General features: G+C 36.7%; 1 protein-coding gene across 1 annotated transcript; it reads right to left on the reverse strand.

Annotated features, from left to right (window-relative positions):
* Nucleotides 1-1,935: 1,935 nt before the first annotated feature.
* LOC128384034 (butyrophilin-like protein 8) lies at nt 1,936-4,237 on the reverse strand. Its single transcript, XM_053343611.1, has 3 exons — nt 4,200-4,237; nt 2,682-2,737; nt 1,936-2,426 (listed from the first exon to the last, which is right to left on the reverse strand). Exons 2-3 carry the CDS (start codon nt 2,728-2,730, stop codon nt 2,050-2,052), a joined length of 426 nt encoding a protein of 141 aa, XP_053199586.1. The 5' UTR covers nt 2,731-2,737; nt 4,200-4,237; the 3' UTR covers nt 1,936-2,049.
* Nucleotides 4,238-18,567: the final 14,330 nt, after the last annotated feature.

An 18,567-nucleotide genomic window follows, 5' to 3' on the forward strand; every position in this document is an offset into this window, starting at 1 on the left:
CAGATCACAGTTTCGACACAGTGAATTAGAGATGTATTCAACCACTGTAAAATGTCCTTTCTACCTTGGTGGCCTTCAATGTGGATGAATTCACCTTTTTTAGGTAAGTAGTGAGAATCCTTATGGCAGTTACACCTTATGCGCAGTGCTCACAGCTCCATGTGCAATGTCCATTCAACTCTGACCTTTGATCCAAAATGTTCCTTGGCAGTTGAATATTTATAGTGAGAATCCTTATGGCAGTTACACCTTATGCGCAGTGCTCACAGCTCCATGTGCAATGTCCATTCAACTCTGACCTTTGACCATCACATCGAATCCATCCAACCACTGTCTGTAGACCGTTGATGACCTGTTGTTCACGAACCGTGTAGAGAATGCAGACAAGCCTGGCGACTCCTATGTTGAGAGGCGAGCAGTCTGGCACCGTAGAAAATCACGAACAGCAGGATGCAGCAGGGTGGCAGGAACGATGAGGGCCAAGCTCTTACTGTAGCATCCCCAGAAAGAAGATGGTCGGACTCTTTGACTGATGTTTTGTGAATTTATTCAAATCCATTCCACACCGTAAGAGCTGAGTGAAACAAAAATAAACATGAATTCACTACGCATTTACAACGATAATTCTGTTAAAGAAAACAGCTTGAATGTCCTTTAAATGCTTTCTTATGCACTAATATACACAATCACAATGACAGCACATTTACATATGTAGGAACTAAAAGTGCATAATACATGTTAACAAAACAAACTGGCCTTGAATCCTTGTTACAATTAGTAGTATTCATGCTAGCGGCCGTTTAACATTTAAACTTCAAAGAAAGTCATAAAAAATGTACCTTGTTCTCTCTCCAACTGAGGTGCTAAATCCTTATTTGTGTGTGGACATCTCTATAGTAATTGCAGCGACATTTTTAGCTTATTTGATGACAGTTATCATAAGTTTCTCACTCGTTTCTGGTGGGTCAGGTAGACTGTATTGGCGCAAAAAATGCATTGTTTACTTCCGCCGGTAGTTTCAAAATAAAAGTCTCAATTACAAAATAAAATACCTTCTGTGCTTTATATGCAAAAATAAGAAAATCGTGTTATATTAATAAACTAAATCATGTGCATTGATATACACTGTTATTTACAAGGATAAACATATAAAAGTGTTGGAGCACAGGTTAAATTAATATGGAAATCAGTGTGCAGATTTGTAGCTTATTTGTGGTGGTATTTTTTAAAACATGGTTTGATTAATGTTTCATTGTATTGCAATTTAACATTGTAAAACTGAATGTGTTTATGGCGACTTTGTTATTCGCAATGTGTTCAGTATTTTAATGATTTGAGGCTATTTGCAGAAGCCAATCTGAATCTTCTTAATATTAAACAATAAAAAACTCTAATGCTCCTCTTAGATAAAGGGGATCTTCCAGACAGATCTTGTTAGTCTTTATGTGTCTGATCAGATGTTGATCTCCTCTCTCACACTCTCAACCTGCTGGGTTTGCTCAGGTGAAAAGGTCAGAGGTCATGTTGGATGTGCAGAGAAAAAATAGCTTCATGGACCCAGAAAGTAAAAAAGAAGAAATGACAGAAGCCTGCTCTCTGAGAAACTCAACTTCTATACTGCTGCATGTTTTCTGTCTGATCATTAGATTAAAACAAAGTCTGAAGGCAAAACAGAATCCAGCTCAGACAGAGAATACAGCTGCTATGAGGACCCCGACTTCCCCAATTCTCTGGTTGTGGTCTCTCAGTAGGTTTCTGAGGTTTGGGCTGATCAACAGCTCCTGTAAAGGACAGAAAAAGAAGAATAATTGTACTTGTATTCCACAAATTCTGTTATCCCAACATTCAACCCTTCTACTTGTGACATTTCACACTGTTGATGTCCAAAATTCCTATCTGGACTGTTTGGGTTTGAACTTGGTGATGTTTGTGTCCACATACAGCATATTTTTAACAACACAGTGTCTGCTGAGTGCAACCACACTCATAAAGTTTAGCAGTCCAGTCTGTACATCACTGATAACATGCATTAAAAAGGCTTTCTGAGTTTTACTGAATCATCTTACCAGTGACATTGAGGTTGCATCTGTCAGAGCTCACACCATCATTTGTTTTCACTTCACACCTGTACAGACCAGAGTCATCAGTCCTGAGTCTGGACACATGAAGTCTGATTCGTCCTTCTCTGAGGGCGTCTTTGTCACACTGAACTCGTCCTGCAAACTGTTCATCCTGAGACTCTGGGACCTCAACACCCTCATATACATGATACAGGACTGGGTCATTGTGATCAGTGAACAACTCACAGTAGATGTTCAGTGAGGAGGAGGAACTGTCAGGTTTGGTTGTAAACATCCATTCCAGTGTGATGTTGTGGTTCTCCTCTGCCTGATAGGAGCTCTGTGTCACTTTCACTTCAAATGTTCCTGTTGAGGAGACGGAGAGGGAAAGTGAGGACCAGACAAACTGAGAAATGAAGCTGCAAAACTAAAGAGTTCAGAGATGCTGCTGTATGGAAAAGTTGATGCATGATACAATAGTGAATGAAATATGAGCTGTAGTTGAATAAAGAACACTTACCCCAATTGCAACAAGATGAAGTTCATAAAATCTGTTTGTGAGGCTGAAAATGTATTTTATTATTTATATTCACAGATATTAAAGTAAAGTTGTAAACTAACCAGAGACACAGGAGGTCAGGCTGATGAGCAGAAGGATCCTGCAGATCATCTTCTCCCTGTGAGAGGAGAGGAGTCATGAACACATGAGGTCAAAATTCAAAGAAAAATCTAAAACACCAAACCTCGATTCTCATATCAGACACAATGTGGACTATAACCACAGAAACATTCATCATTTCTATTATAAATTACAGAAATGTACAGTTTTCCTCTGAATACATTGAAAATAGTTTCTATTGCAGTCATGTATTTTTGTCTTAAGATGGCACCAAAAATCTCTCTTTTTTTCAAAATGAAAGTTTGTCACAGCAGCTAAACATTAAAGTGAAACTAACACATGTCTACAAATGCAGATTACACCTTATATGCCATGAGGTCTCACACTTCCAGCACAAGGAATATAAAAAAATACTTCAAATATTTGATACAATAAAATAGAACTTTGAGCATTTTAATGCATTTCATGTCTCTACGCCAACAATGATGAAATAACCTTTATGTGGGTCAGCAGAGTAGGTTATCCTCAAGTTTGTGTGTATGAGAGAGAGCAATACATGAGTCATAAGATCAACGTCTAAATAGAGAGCTAGAATCACATCAAACTCTTAAGATCTTTTCTGAGTCTTGTTCATATCTTGAAAGCTCAACTCTGAAGTAACTCCTTTCACTAAACAGCTGTGTTTTACAGACAGATTGTTTTATGCATATAAAAAGCTACTTCTCTTCTTAAAACATGTTCAGTTGAAATCTAACAAACAGGTGTGTCGTGGTGTGATTTGTATACTTGAATGACGGGAAATAATTTAATCTGAATGTTAGAATAAAGCACAAGACAAAATATAATGATACACTAAATTGCTTAACAAGGATAAGAATAAATCAATGTTGGGCTGAGTTCCCAGCATGCCTTGAGACAATGTGTTTACAGACATAAGTTAAAATAAATATGTTGTAAATCACCACAGATGTTATCTGATACACAGTGATTAGTGCTTCTGTTTCTTTACTAACTCTACAATGTTTCTACTAGTTTACATATTGCCATTATAGAAGAAGGCATGTTGTACCATGACTAAAAAAGGTGCACAGTCATTTAGACACCCTGTATTTTTCAAATATCACACAAAACCACTCATGCAGAAAGTCAGATACAAAAGATAGACCTCCTTAACTGTAGCTTCATTTCACCCAGCACACATAACATAGAAGTGTTGCTGAAGTATAACACAGTCACATGATGTTTCTCTCACATTTCCGGCCACTGTGACCCTGATGTGACCGAGCTGCACTTCCCATAACACAAGTGTAAGACTGCGTGCTCTCCCAACATGTAAACAACCAGACGTGATATTTCAATAAGCACAAGATAGCACTCTGAACATGGTTTCATTTCATATTATTTCTGACAGAAAGAGACTATGATGATGGGCAGTGGTAGAAAATAAATATGTACATGAAGATAAACATTTCTTCCACCTCTGATGATGGGTTATATAAATTCTCTATATGAAGTCTTACCTTTGCTGTTTGTTTAATTCCCTGATGAGACTGAAGAAAGTCCAGAACTCAAAGTTATCTTATCCATCTTTAAATCATGAAGAGCTCTCATTAATATGCAACAAAATAGCCTGTGCATTGAAGGATTTATTTGAGTCGTTCACAACAAACAATTATAGCCTTATTGCCAGCAGTGCACACAGCAACAGGGTTATAACTTCTTTATTTTGTTTCTGCAAGTGTTTCCAATTGGCTAAAGGGTGAGCGGGAACTCTCCAGCGCTGCTCTGATTGGCAAAGAGCGCAATTGGGGGCGGTGCCGACTACAGACACATCGGTATATAAACATCTAAACCTATCAATGTCTGCATATGTTTCAAGAAGACTGTGACAATGCTGTGGAAGGATTTAATGTGACTTTCGTGTTGGAATAACTTTACTGGTCCGTTTTTCACTGTTTGGCTATATTTCTCTCCGTCTTCTTCTGCTTAATGTTTAAATGTAACAGGTTAGTGGAAGGGTAGTGGGGTTTTTCTGGAGCTGCATGTCAACTTTCTCATTTGCGCCCTTCAAAGTTAGAAACTCACTGTACTGAGGTCTGTAGCAGTTGAAGCTGGAAAGCTGCTGAGACTCCTAATAGTAATAATAATAATAATAATAATGATGTCTGTGAGATAAACTGACTCTGAAACAGCTACAGCATGGAAGGAGACTGGGCGGATGCAGCTGCTCATTTAATCTGATATAACAGAAGGGAACTGATGTAGGTTTCATGTCTCTGCAAAAAACCACAACGTTAGCTGCACATTTTCTGCAACGTGATGTTCAACCGCTTCATTGTTTATTCTTAACACGTCTCACATGTTCCGCTTCAGCAGCTCTGACACTTTTGTTATGACAGCTGACTTCTGTCCTCTTGTGCATTGAGACACTTACCTTACCTCTCTTCTTTATCTGCAGCTCATCAACTCAGAGCTGCTGTCTTCTGAATCTGCTATTGATTCAGAATGAAGACATTAAAGGTAATGAGTGTGTGTTTTATATTTATAATTCAATCATGTTATTTATTAACCAACAAGGTGGACTATACTAAACAACAGCCTGTTCTTGATCATCACTTCGACCTGTATTAAAATTCACTCTGAAACGACTCATTCTGCAGACACAACAACTTTGAGACTTATTATCACTCTGTAACATCTGATTCTCTCTAATCAATGTAGTAGATTTTAGAAACCTGGTTTTACATGTGAGCATATGCATTCTTCTTAGATTATTTAAAAGACTGAAATGGGAAAATGGTGAAGGATGACCTGATTGACAGCAGATCAAAAAAGCACAGAAACTAGAACTGACTCACCACAAACATTTGACATTCGGTGTACAGGGGGACTTCTGCTCTGACAAAAAATGATAAGGGGTTTATTTGTAGGCTATGGATTTGTTAGTTTCAATTTCACCGTTGAAAAGAGATATTTGGCGCCATCTTGTGACGGAAATAAACAACATGTTAAATATATACAATAGAAATTACCAATGTGTCTGTAGTTGTAGTCCACATTGTTTCTGACATCAGAATTAAGGTTTAAGGTTTGAAGTTGTAGATTTTATATTTAATTCTTGCTATTTTTTGTATCATGCATGGCCTTTTCCAAACTGCAGACAGTAGACTTCTGTCACTGCATCTTTTTACTTTCTGTGTCCATGAAGCTGATTTTTTTCTGCACATCCAACATGACCTCTGACCTTTTCACCTGAGAGAAACCAGCAGGATGAGAGTGTGAGAGAGGAGATCAACATCTAATCAGACTCATCAAGATTAACAAGGTCCATCTGGAGAATCTCATTTATCTAAGAGGATCATTAGAGTTGTTGTTTGATATCGAAATAGTGAAATAAGCTATTGCAGCATTAATTATTGACAAAAGTATGACCTGACATGACAAACACTTTGCTGTGTTGGTTCAGCTGTTATCAATCATCAGTCTGACAGAGAATCCATCAGAATTATAAGAAAACTGTATCATTGTTATTATTGTGTGTACGTATTGTAAATAAATCTATTTGAATGAGAGAAGTTGTTGTGACTCTTCTTTGCGATTTTGATATCAGAATCACCAAAGTTCTCAAGAACAACGTTCAGAAACAACAAAATAATGATAATAAACTTTATTGATTCTCAAAACAGTTACTGCTTTACAAGCTGCATCAATGACAGGAATATAAAAACATCTGGACAAGAGGTGTGTTCATGTATTTTACTTGTATCAGTTTTTAAATCGTGAAGAATACAAATGTCATTCAAATATTGAAATCAGTGAGAGATAGGAGAACACACTGATGAGGAGAAGTCACAGTATAACGACAAAAACCAAACAGATACTTCTCTGATCAAAGCTGTGACTGTGAGGATGAAATCAACCACACCTGAGCAGAGAAGAGGATAACTGACAGTAGCTAACATCTGTGAGTCTGTCTTCACATGAATTATCTTGTTTCCTTTCAGCAGTTTGGACCCAGATTGTAAGAAGTGAGTCAGGATCTGAAAATCTGTCTCTGCTGCTAAAGTCCATTCACATCTGGAGCAGTTTGGATGGGGTGTAACTTAAATCAGCTCACTTAGTAAATAAATCCATATTGGCTGCAAATAAATTAAAGTTTGTACATAAAAAATAAATCAATACAAATTTTAGTTTTGGATACTTTGAGCAATAAGACAACTAACAGATTTGTGTTAAAAGACCAGCGGAGGCAGAACATGTGACATTAAGACATTTCAGTGGGAATCTGTTATTTGACACTGAAGCTTGTTAAATGATTAACTGCAGATTTCACCTTTGCTGAAACATGTTTAAACACTCAAAGCTGCTTTTAAATATTTTGCTTTTGTTTTTGAGATGTGTGATAGATTCATTTTGTGATCAAAGGTCATCTGTGCTGAGCTGTCCGTCTTTTATCACCTGTACACCTTCAGAGTCAGAAAACAGGCAGGGAAACATCACTGCAGATCCTTCCTGCCTTGAACTCAACCTGTTTCAACTTCTCCCCACTAGGTGGTGCTTCAGAGCCCTGTTCACTAAAACCAGCAGACACAGAAGCAGTTTCTTCTCCCTCACACTTATAAACTGACTATAGCACAGTGCAATAATCCTGGAAGACTAACTCTCTCGTTAAGTCTTAATTAAATATTCTTAGTGAAACTAAATGCAACATGAAAGTGTAAATTAAAGTGCCGAGTCTCAGCTTTAATTTGAGGAGGTTTAAATCAATATTGAAAAAGCTAGCTCCTGCTACTGCTTCTCTGTGGTGTCACACAGTCAACACTCCGCCGGTAAAAGGTGAACAATGAGTGTTTTTTATTCCAGCTATTTTTTTTATAATTTAGTTACGATAAAAACGTGATAAAAAATTTATAAAAACTCACGTTTTCTTGTGTTTTATCTGCTTTTAAAAAAGAACGTTTCGACGTTTCCTTGGCAACAGTTAAAATAGAAGGCAGCTATCCAACGGTCACTCAACGTTTCTCGCGCGGACCTTTTTAAAAGGGGGACGCGTTCGAAGCAGAGAGCAGTCTGGGATTTCTTGTAGTCCTTTTCGGGTTTTTTTGTAGTTCAATGAGCTTTTCTTTCGTTATTCCCTTTTTTATATTGTTATTTTATGGCTTATGTATCGTGTTTTACTTAATTTTGTTGTCATTATGTATTTATATTATTCTATATTGTTTAAGTTATGGTGTATGTATTGTGTTTTACTTAATGTTTTAGTCATTATTTATTTATATATTTTTTATGTTATTTAATTTATAGTTTATGTTGTTGTAATGGTTTACTTACGCTTCTTGTAATTACATTGATTTATTTGTTTATTATTTTTATATGCTCATCCCCATATTTAACACGTTTATGTCTCTTTTATATCCAAAGTTTGTTCTTTTAGTAGTATTCTAGGCCTATCAGTTTAACATTAGTTTATTTATTTTATTTGGGTCTTATTTGTGTAAAAGTGTGGTTATTTCTTCAAAGGCTAAAGTACATGTTTTAACTGAGATAAAATGACAAATAAGAAAATGAGGATTGCTGATATAATTCAGACGAATTCAGACATGAAATATTTGCTGGTTATTGATAAATCGTTATTAACTGTTGGTTTAATTAGTATCTCAATTATACCATTATAATTCAAAGTCACATTGACTTATAAATGACAACATATTTGCTGCAGCTAAATTAAGGTTTGTACATGAAAACCAATTCAATTTTTTGGAGCAATAAGGCAACTGACAGATTGTGATTGTTAAGACCAGTGGAGGCAGAACATGTTTAAACACTCAAAGCTGCTTTTAATTATTTTGTTTTCATTTTGGAGATGTGTGATAACGTTTCATTTTTTTATAGCAACATCACTCACAGTGTAATGACATGATTTTTAGACGTTCATCAGTGATCAAAGGTCATCGGTGCTGATCTGCCCGCCTTTTAGTAACTGTTCATCTCCAGAGCCACAAAACAGCCAGAGAAAAATTCACTGTGGACCTTTTCACCCCTTTCAACTTCTCCCCACTAGGTGGTGCTTCAGAGCCCTGTTCACCAAAACCAGCAGACACAGAAGCAGTTTCTTCTCTTTCACCGTCACACTTATAAACTGACTAGCCTATAGCACAGTGCAACAATCCTGGAAGACTAACTCTCTCGTTAAGTCTTAATTAAATATTCTCTTAGTAAAACAAAATACAACATGTAAAAGTTTTTAGCTTTTGAGACCTGAACTTGTTGAAATACACTTTGACTCTACAGCTGCATGGTGCTGAGTCACAGCTTTAATTTGAGGAGGTTTACATCAATATTGAAAAGGCTGTGTTGGAGATTTCGGTCTTTACACACATGGTGACGGGGTGAAGGTTCAGGGGTTCAAAAGTAAAAGTAACTTTCTTGGTTTCAATGTTAGATCAGCAGCAAGAGCTCACAGGTGAAGTTGTCTGTCACTATGAAGGCAATCAGGACAAAGCAGCTTTATTTATATACTGTATTTCATACACAGGAGCAATTAAATGTGCTTTACATAAAAGCAAAATATCAAATGATTTAAGTAAGAATTGGAAGCATAAAAACATACAATAAAAAGATATATAAAAACTGCTGCATCCATGTTTTCTGTCTCATGTTCCACTTCCTGATCTCTTCCATCAAAATTAGAACAAAGGCTGAAGACAAAGCAGAGTCCAGCACAGACAGAGAATACAGCTGCTTTGAGGACCCCGACTTCCCCGACTCTGAGTTTTGGAATGATCAACAGCTGCTGTAAAGGAGAGAGAAATAATGATAATAATTGTATTTGTATTCCACTAATTCTGTTATCCCAACATTCAACTCTCCTATTTGTGACACTTCACACTGTTAATATCCAAAATTCATATCTAGACTGTTTGGGTTTGAACTTGGTGATGTTTGTGTCCACATACAGCATATTTTTAACAACACAGTGTCTGCTGAGTGCAATAACACTCATAATGTTTAGCAGTCCAGTCTGTACATCACTGATAACATGCATTAAAAAGACTTTCTGAGTTTTACTGAATCATCTTACCAGTGACATTGAGGTGGCATCTGTCAGAGCTCACAACGTCATTTGTTGGCACCTCACATGTGTACCACCCCGAGTCTTCAGTCCTGAGTCTGGACACATGAAGTCTGATTCGTCCTTCTCTGAGGGCGTCTTTGTCACTCTGAACTCGTCCTGCAAACTGTTCATTCTGAGACTCTGGGGCCTCAACACCCTTATGTACATCATACAGGACTGAGGGCTTGTTATTATCAGTCACCATGTAACAGTAGATGTTCAGCGAGGAGGAGGAACTGTCAGGTTTGGTTGTAAACGTCCATTCCAGTGTGATGTTGTGGTTCTCCTCTGCCTGATAGGAGCTCTGTGTCACTTTCACTACAAATGTTCCTGTTGAGGAGACAGAGAGGGAAAGTGTTTAAAATACACCAGTAAAAACATCATGATTGATACCAATAATAAATACAATCTAAGTAATCATTTAATATAGATCATCTTCCCAACTGTAATGAAGAGTTTCTACTAGCTTTAATAGTTCTGTTGATGTTTTCATTGATATATTTTACAACTAAAGTCATCTAATCTTTTGACTTTTCTCTTTTTGGATGATGAAGTGAGGATGTAAACTAACCAGAGACACAGGAGGTCAGGCTGATGAGCAGAAGGATCCTGCAGATCATCTTCTCCCTGTGAGAGGAGACAGAGGAGAGGAGTCATGAACACATGAGGTCAAAGTTCAGTCATCACAGGTGTGAGAAGGAAAATCTACAACATCAAACCTCGATTCTCATGTCAGAGACAATGTGGACTACAACCACAGATATATTAATCATTTCTATTGTAAATTATTAAACTAATGTGACTAATGACTCATTATTAACATTTAAAATCATCTGTTTCTCAAATGCAGTCATGTATTTACGTTTCATGAAAATATAAATGTGTTTAAAATTTGTCTCTTGCTGACAGACAAACTCTTCTTTATGTCGATTTGATCCATAATAATAATTAGCGAGGAAATAACAGATGATGAAAAGAAAAATCTTTCAAATAAATGAAGAAAGTTGTTCATGGTTCTTTTGTTGATCAGATGAACAATTAACAGATTTTTAACTAGATGGTGAATCTGAAAACAAAATATATGCTAACACTTTGGAGTGAAACACTTGAGTTTATTCTGTAATCTGTCTCCACTTCAGAGTCAAACTGCAGCCAATCAATAAATAAAGGGTTGTGTCTGCCGGTGAAACACTTTTGGTAAAAGACTTAAATGTAAACGTACAACTGTGAATCCTTATATCCGTATCTCATTTAATGCCAGACTTGCATACACCTTTTTTGAATTTGCATCATCGGAAGAACTCGATATATTATTGTGACAAATACTGACAATAGTTCAAAATGTGTACATTAAAGTATAATAATATAATCATAATCTAAGGCCTCTACAATCCAATAAAAATCTTTCCATGACCATATTTCTCACGTCTGTCTCTCCAAAGGAATTTTTAAAAAAGTGGTCTATAACATCTTAAAAGTAGGAAGTGATTCACTTTTTCAGAGACTAAGTATACTTTCTTTTCTTTCTTTTTTAAAAAATATGATACAGTTAATAAAAGTATGCATTTTTTATTGTCTATATGAAAACCAGTCATGTTGTTCAGTAAATAAAAACAGGGATTTAAATCCAACTCTACTTCTAAAAATGATTTGGTAAAGAGATGAACTGTAATTCACATAACCAAAAGTGCATAAATGTTCCGTCTTCTGTTTTACATCCGGAGCAGAGTGGTGAATTTTAAAATTGTATTAATTGGAGTAAGATATTATTTATAAATTAATTTAAAATTTACTTCTTTGATTTTGTTTCTTGTAAATGGAAAATGTATTCTGTCACAAATGTTTAGTCAGATAGTTTCATCTATCTTCATGCCTAAGTCTTTTCCCCAGATCTTTAACAGGTTTGAGAAAGATGAATGACCTCCTTTGGAAAGTATATCATAAAAATCCCGACATTTTCTTTTTATTGTGATTGAGGTTGTTAGTGGATCTTACATTTCAAAACTAGCAGTACCTTACTCAATGAGCAAGCAGAGAACAGCATTTTCAGGCCTTTTATTTCAATGAAAAATCAGACCATCTCCAAACTCACTCTTTGTGAACCTTTGTGATGAAAAGTTATCAAAAGTCTGCATCAAATGCCTTTACCTGAACAGCACGCCAAACTCTGATGTTTTGCAATGAAACAGGAAGCTGCTGTAACAATAACAGACACATTCCAATCTACACCAAATGTCTCAGGGTTGATAGGAGTCCCGTCCTGAACACACCCATACTTTGCTAGTTTAATCCTGTTATTTACTAACCAACAACAACAAAAATACTTATTATCACTCATTTTCTCAGTGGAAACGGGGCTACCGAGGAGGATATTACCAGTAGTGAGGATTCTGAGAGCCAGGAGGGATCAGGGGAGGAATTCCTGCCAGGTACAGAGGGGCCCTTTAGCTCGGAGGAGGAAGAGGAGGAAGAGGCAATCGAGGACGACACCTCTCCACGGACATCAAAAAATGGGGAAATCTTGTGGGAGTATTTGCCCAGAGGACCATCTGTAGCCAGCCTGGTCCTACAAGTCCAGGGCCAGGTGCATGGAAGGAATAGGAGGATCCACAGCCAGGGCCCTCCAGAAACTGGAGTCAGTGTGTGGAACTAGTGTGCTTTTCTCACTTCCTCTTTTAGTGACATTGTCTCACATTTTCTACTGTGGTAGTACTGAGGCCAACAAAAGTGCAAAGTCCCTCTAGTAGTTTTTTCTCTTTCATTTTCTCTGCAAAATCGCATTTTTGGTGTGTTAACAAACAAACATGCCCAATAACTCATTAAAGCTTTGACACACACACAGAAGTGGTGAAAAAGTTGATGTTTTATGGGTCACAAAATGGCTCTACAGGACTCCTAAGCAATTTTTTTAAAATTGAGCCTCTCCATAGCAATAGATATAGAAAAATGAAATTTGGTATGAATATGTATCATGACCAGACGCACATACAAGTGTCTTTGAGCCATACAGGAAGTCATCCATTTTGTGATTTTGATGTCATTTTGGCCATTTTCAGGCCTCATCCTTTAACAAACATCATCATCATCTAGAGATTTAACCCCACTGACTCCAAATTCAGTGAGTATCATCTACAGACCTTTGAGATGAAAAGTTATTAAAACAGTGACTTTTCATCAACCCCAAGTAGGCGTGCTAGCGCATTAAATTATTTTTTTTGCACCCGTCTTTTTTATTCATGTATATACTTTATATACACGGTATACTAGCGCACAATAAGTTAACAAGAACAAATCAAAAGTACAAATGCAAGAAAACTAACTAATAACAAACAAACAAATAAAACAAATTTACCCTGATAGCTGAAGGCTCTGCCTCCCATTCTACTTTTAGAGACACTAGGAACCACAAGTAGGCCTGCATGCTGGGAGTGCCATGTTCTAGTAGGTACATAAGGTACTATCATGTACTGATCATTAAGAGCTTTGAATGTGAAGAGAAGGATTTTAAATTCTATTCTGAATTTTACGGGAAGCCAATGCAGTGAAGCCAAGATGGGAGTAATATGATTTCTCTAAAACATTACAGAAGAGTTAGAGCTCAAGTTTGTGATTAAAACTGAAATCAACATGTAACTTATTTGTGGTGTGTATTACAGGAAACTAGTTGAATAGTTTGTTTAATGTTTGATTGTATTATAATTGTATTATTGCATATTTAGTGATGAGATGTTCTGACATCACTTCCTTGTCTTCGAGGTCGGCTGTTTGCAGTTTTGAGGCTTCAACACTCTGGACTTGAGAGTCGGCTGCTCAACAGCACAAACATCAAACTCAGGAGGCAAAAACTACACACACATACTGCAGATGTTTGTTTAGACTATAAATTTACAGTATCTTGTGGATCTCTCTTTTTGGTTATTCATCTATGACAACTTTCAAGTGTCTTCAAGCTGTAAAATCAGTGAGAGATAGGAGAACACACTGATGCGAACTCAAACTATAACCATTTGTTGTCTCCTGACACATCAAACAGACACTTCTCTGATCAAAGCTGTGACTGTGAGGATGAAATCAACAGATTGTAAAAAGTGAGCCAAGACCTGAAAATCTGTCTCTGCTGCCAAAGTCCATTCACAACTGGATCAGTTTGGATGGGGGTGTAACTTAAATCAGCTCACTTAGTAAATAAATCCATATTGGCTGCAACTAAATTAAAGTTTGTAGATGAAAAATAAATCAATACAAATTTTAGTTTTGGATACTTTGAGTAATAAGACAACTAACAGATTTGTGTTAAAAGACCAGCGGAGGCAGAACATGTGACATTAAGACATTTCAGTGGGAATCTGTTATTTGACACTGAAGCTTGTTAAATGATTAACTGCAGATTTCACTTTTGCTGAAACATGTTTAAACACTCAAAGCTGTTTTTAAATATTTCGTTTTCATTTTGGAGATGTGTAATGAAGTTTCACTTTTATAGCAACATCACTCACAGTCTAACATTCATTGGTTATATTTATCACCTGTACATCTCCAGAGTCAGAAAACAGGCAGAGAAAACCACAGCGGACCTTTCACAATCTCAACTCAACCTGTTCCAACTTCTCCCCACTAGGTGGTGCCACAGAGCCCTGTTCACCAAAACCAGTAGACACAGGAGCAGTTTCTCCTCCTTCACCGTCACACTTATAAACTGACTGTGACACAGTGCAACAATCCTGGAAGACTAACTCCCTCATTAAGTCTTAATTAAATATAAAGTTTTTAGCTTTTGGGTCCTGAACTTGTTCAAATACCGTTTGATTCTACAGCTGCACAGATGGGATGTATAGTTGAACGGTCTGAGCTTCAATTTGAGTAGGTATACATCAATATTGAAAGTGCTGTGATAGATTTAGCCCTTTTCACAAAAGCTTAAGGGTTAAAAAGTAAATGAACACTTTCTTGGGTGTCATTTCAATATAAGATCAGCACATAAGAGCTCACAGGGGAAGTTGTCTGTCAATATGAAGCGTAAACAGGGCAAAGCAGCTTTATTTATATAGTGCACTTCATACACAGGGGCAACTCAATATGCTTTACATAAAATTTTAAAAATATAAACATATAAAATATACAAATATACATATACAAAACAAAATAGATGATTTAACAGTAATAATTGGAAGTATAAAAACATACAATTCTAACAAATAAAAATAAAACCCAATTATAATAAAAAAGAAAAAAGTACAATTGAACAGTAAAAATTGGAAACATAAAAAAATACAATTTAAAAAAGAAGGAAGCGGGTTTGGCTAAATCAACATTTGGGCAACAAATGAAACAACAACAAAAAACCAGGTCCTTCCTGTAAAACTAGAAAATGACAAAAGAGCTGACGGAGAGAAGACTTCATGACCAGAACTTCAGAAGATTCAGCACAAGATGCAAACTGCTGGTAAGACTTAAAAACAGAAACATACAAGTATTTTATTTTATACTTATTAATATGTCTGAACACAGTGGTTTAATGGACTGAAGTGTTTGTTTCTCACTTTCTATTAAAGGTAAAACAGTTCTGTTTGAACAACAATTACACTTACAGGTTAATAACGTGTTTACAATTCAAAGGAAATCATAACCTTACCAACAAGATGGAAAAACAGACACAAACGAGTCATAAAAACATCTCTCATAGAAACAATAATTCATTTACAATATGTCAACATTATAAACTGTCCATAAGGAAAGACAATTCATTATTAAATTCGATTTGATGTTTCACAAATTAAATAGATTGTTACTATTTTGTGCCAAAGAACTGTCATTGACACTGAAGCATTATTTACTCTTATTATTTACATCCACTTTGATAGAAAAGGGTCATACTAGTCCTGTTAGTCCTGATGGGTGTAAATGGATGTTGATCTCTTTTCTCACACTCTCATCGTGTTTGGTTCTCCTCCTCTCTCTCTCTCTCTATCCATCTATCTATATCCATTAACATTCATGTTCTATTAATGCATTCAATAACCTAAACTTCTTCCCCGGAGTTCTCTGTGCTTTCTCGTCTCACAGATAATCTGGGCCTGGAGACGTCCAGATGACAGATTCCAGTCCCGGACCTTCTAGCTTCATTGTTGATTTTCATTGTGCTTCTCTCCTCTATCCTTCCTTTCTCTCCTCTCAACCCAACCGGTCGAGGCAGATGTTCTCCCACTCTGAGTCTGGTTCTGAGGTCTCTTCCTGTTAAAAGGGAGTTTTTTCTCGCCACTGTTGCTCATGTGGGAATGTTGGGTCTCTTTAAAGTTAAAACCTGAAGAGTTCGGTTTAGAACTTGCTCTATGTGTAAAGTGCCTTGAGATAACTTTGTTGTGATTTGGCGCTATACAAATAAAGATTGATTGATTGATTGATTGATTGATTGATTGATTGATTGATTGATTCTCTCAGGCTCAAAACATCAGAGGTCAGGTTGGAAGTTCAAAGAAAATCAGTGATGAGAAAGGTAACTGTCACACCACCATATTCATTGGGGTCTGTTCACTTTTCCTTGATTTACATGAGAAGAAAAGTGGTTTAAAACGATGTACTGTCTTAACAGGACATTTAGTCTGAAGGCAAAGCAGAGTCCAGCACAGACAATGAGTCCAGCTACTAACAGTCCAACGTAGAGGCCGATCCTTCCCTGATTCTCTGGTTGTGGTCTCTCAGTAGGTTTCTGAGGTTCTGGCTGATCAACAGCTGCTGTAAAGGACAGAAAATAATAATAATTGTATTTGTATTTAACAAATTCTGTTATCCCAACATTCAACTGTCCTACTTGTGACACTTCACACTGTTCATGTCCAAAATTCAAATCTGGACTGTTTGGGTTTGAACTTGGTGATGTTTGTGTCCACATACAGCATATTTTTAACAACGCAGTGTCTGCTGAGTGCAACCACACTCATAAAGTTTAGCAGTCCAGTCTGTACATCACTGATAACATGCATTAAAAAGGCTTTCTGATTTTTACTGAATCATCTTACCAGTGACATTGAGGTTGCATCTGTCAGAGCTCATACCATCATCTGTTTTAACTTCACACTTGTACAGACCCGAGTCTTCAGTCCTGAGTCTGGACACATGAAGTCTGATTCGTCCTTCTCTGAGGGCGTCTTTGTCACTCTGAACTCGTCCTGCAAACTGTTCATCTTGAGACTCTGGGACCTCAACACCCTCATGTACATGATACAGGACTGGGTCATTGTGATCAGTGAACAGCTCACAGTAGATGTTCAGTGAGGTGGAGGAACTGTCAGGTTTGGTTGTAAACGTCCATTCCAGTGTGATGTTGTGGTTCTCCTCTGCCTGATAGGAGGTCTGAGTCACTTTCACTATAAATGTTTCTGTTGAGGAGACAGAGAGGGAAACTGTTTAAATACACAATTAAAAAGGTCATGCTTGATACCAATAATAAATACAATCTAAGCAATAATTGAATATAGATCATCTTCCCAACTGTAATGAAGAGTTTCTACTGGCTTTAATAGTTCTGTTGATGTTTTCACTGATATATTTTACAACTAAAGTCATCAAATCTTTTGACTTTTCTCTTTTTGGATGATGAAGTGAGGATGTAAACTAACCAGAGACACAGGGGATCAGGCTGATGAGCAGAAGGATCCTGCAGATCATCTTCTCCCTGTGAGAGGAGACAGAGGAGAGGAGTCATGAACACATGAGGTCAAAGTTCAGTCATCACAGGTGTGAGAAGGAAAATCTACAACATCAAACCTCGATTCTCATGAAACAATGTGGACTACAACCACAAACACATTAATCATCTCTATTGTAAATTATTTTATCTCTGAATACATTTAACATTTTAAAATCTTCAGTTTCAAATGCAGTCAAATATTTCTGTCTCATGAAAATATATTTACTGCATCTGGATGTTAGAATAAAATGAAAACATAACATACTAATATATGAAACCTTTTAATGAGTAGATATATATTGAATAAAAACAGCATACAATGCAGTTTTCTGCTTCTATTGTTAACAAAAGATTTACAGGTGACACTGACAGAAACACAAGAAAAGTCAATCATACAAGGAGAAAATAACAAGCACACAATGGTAAGAAATGAATAATCATGTAAAACCAAAAGAAACTGATTTAATTATCACAAACCTTTCTGAATACATATTGTAGTGTGTTGGGGATAGTTGTGCTGAGTTCTCAGAATGTCTTGAGACAATGTTTACAGACATAAGTTAAAGTAAACATGTTGTAAATCACCACAGATGTTATCTAGTACTAACTCTACAATGTTTCTAGTAGTTTGCAATAATAGAAAAAGGGCATGTTGCACTGTGACTGAACTTATGTGGACTTATCTGCCGGTTCACAAGCAGTTCAAAAAGAAAAAAGAGTCTTCAATCCAGTTTACGATCTCAGGCTGTACAATTATTAACAAAAGAGCAGGCTATACATATTATTTCACCCAAAGTTTCATTAGATTTAATTTTTAAGATAAAATAAATCAGTCAGTCAGTCAGTCAGTCTAAAAATAAAAAAAAGTCAGTCAGCCTTCTCCTACAGTGTGGAGTTAAAAAGCTGGACGTGCCCTGGAGACAGAGGACCTCCTCAACCTGTCTATTGAGCATGACTTCTGTCGCTGAACGTACTCCTCTCTGATTAATGTCATGGTCCATTATTGACAGCAACTTGCGCAGGGTCCTCTTTTCCACCACTGACACAACACCAACAACAGAGCCCAGTTGCACAGCATCCCTTCCTC

The sequence above is a fragment of the Scomber japonicus genome, chromosome 22 (genome assembly GCF_027409825.1).
Source record: "Scomber japonicus isolate fScoJap1 chromosome 22, fScoJap1.pri, whole genome shotgun sequence".
Lineage (NCBI taxonomy): Eukaryota > Metazoa > Chordata > Actinopteri > Scombriformes > Scombridae > Scomber > Scomber japonicus.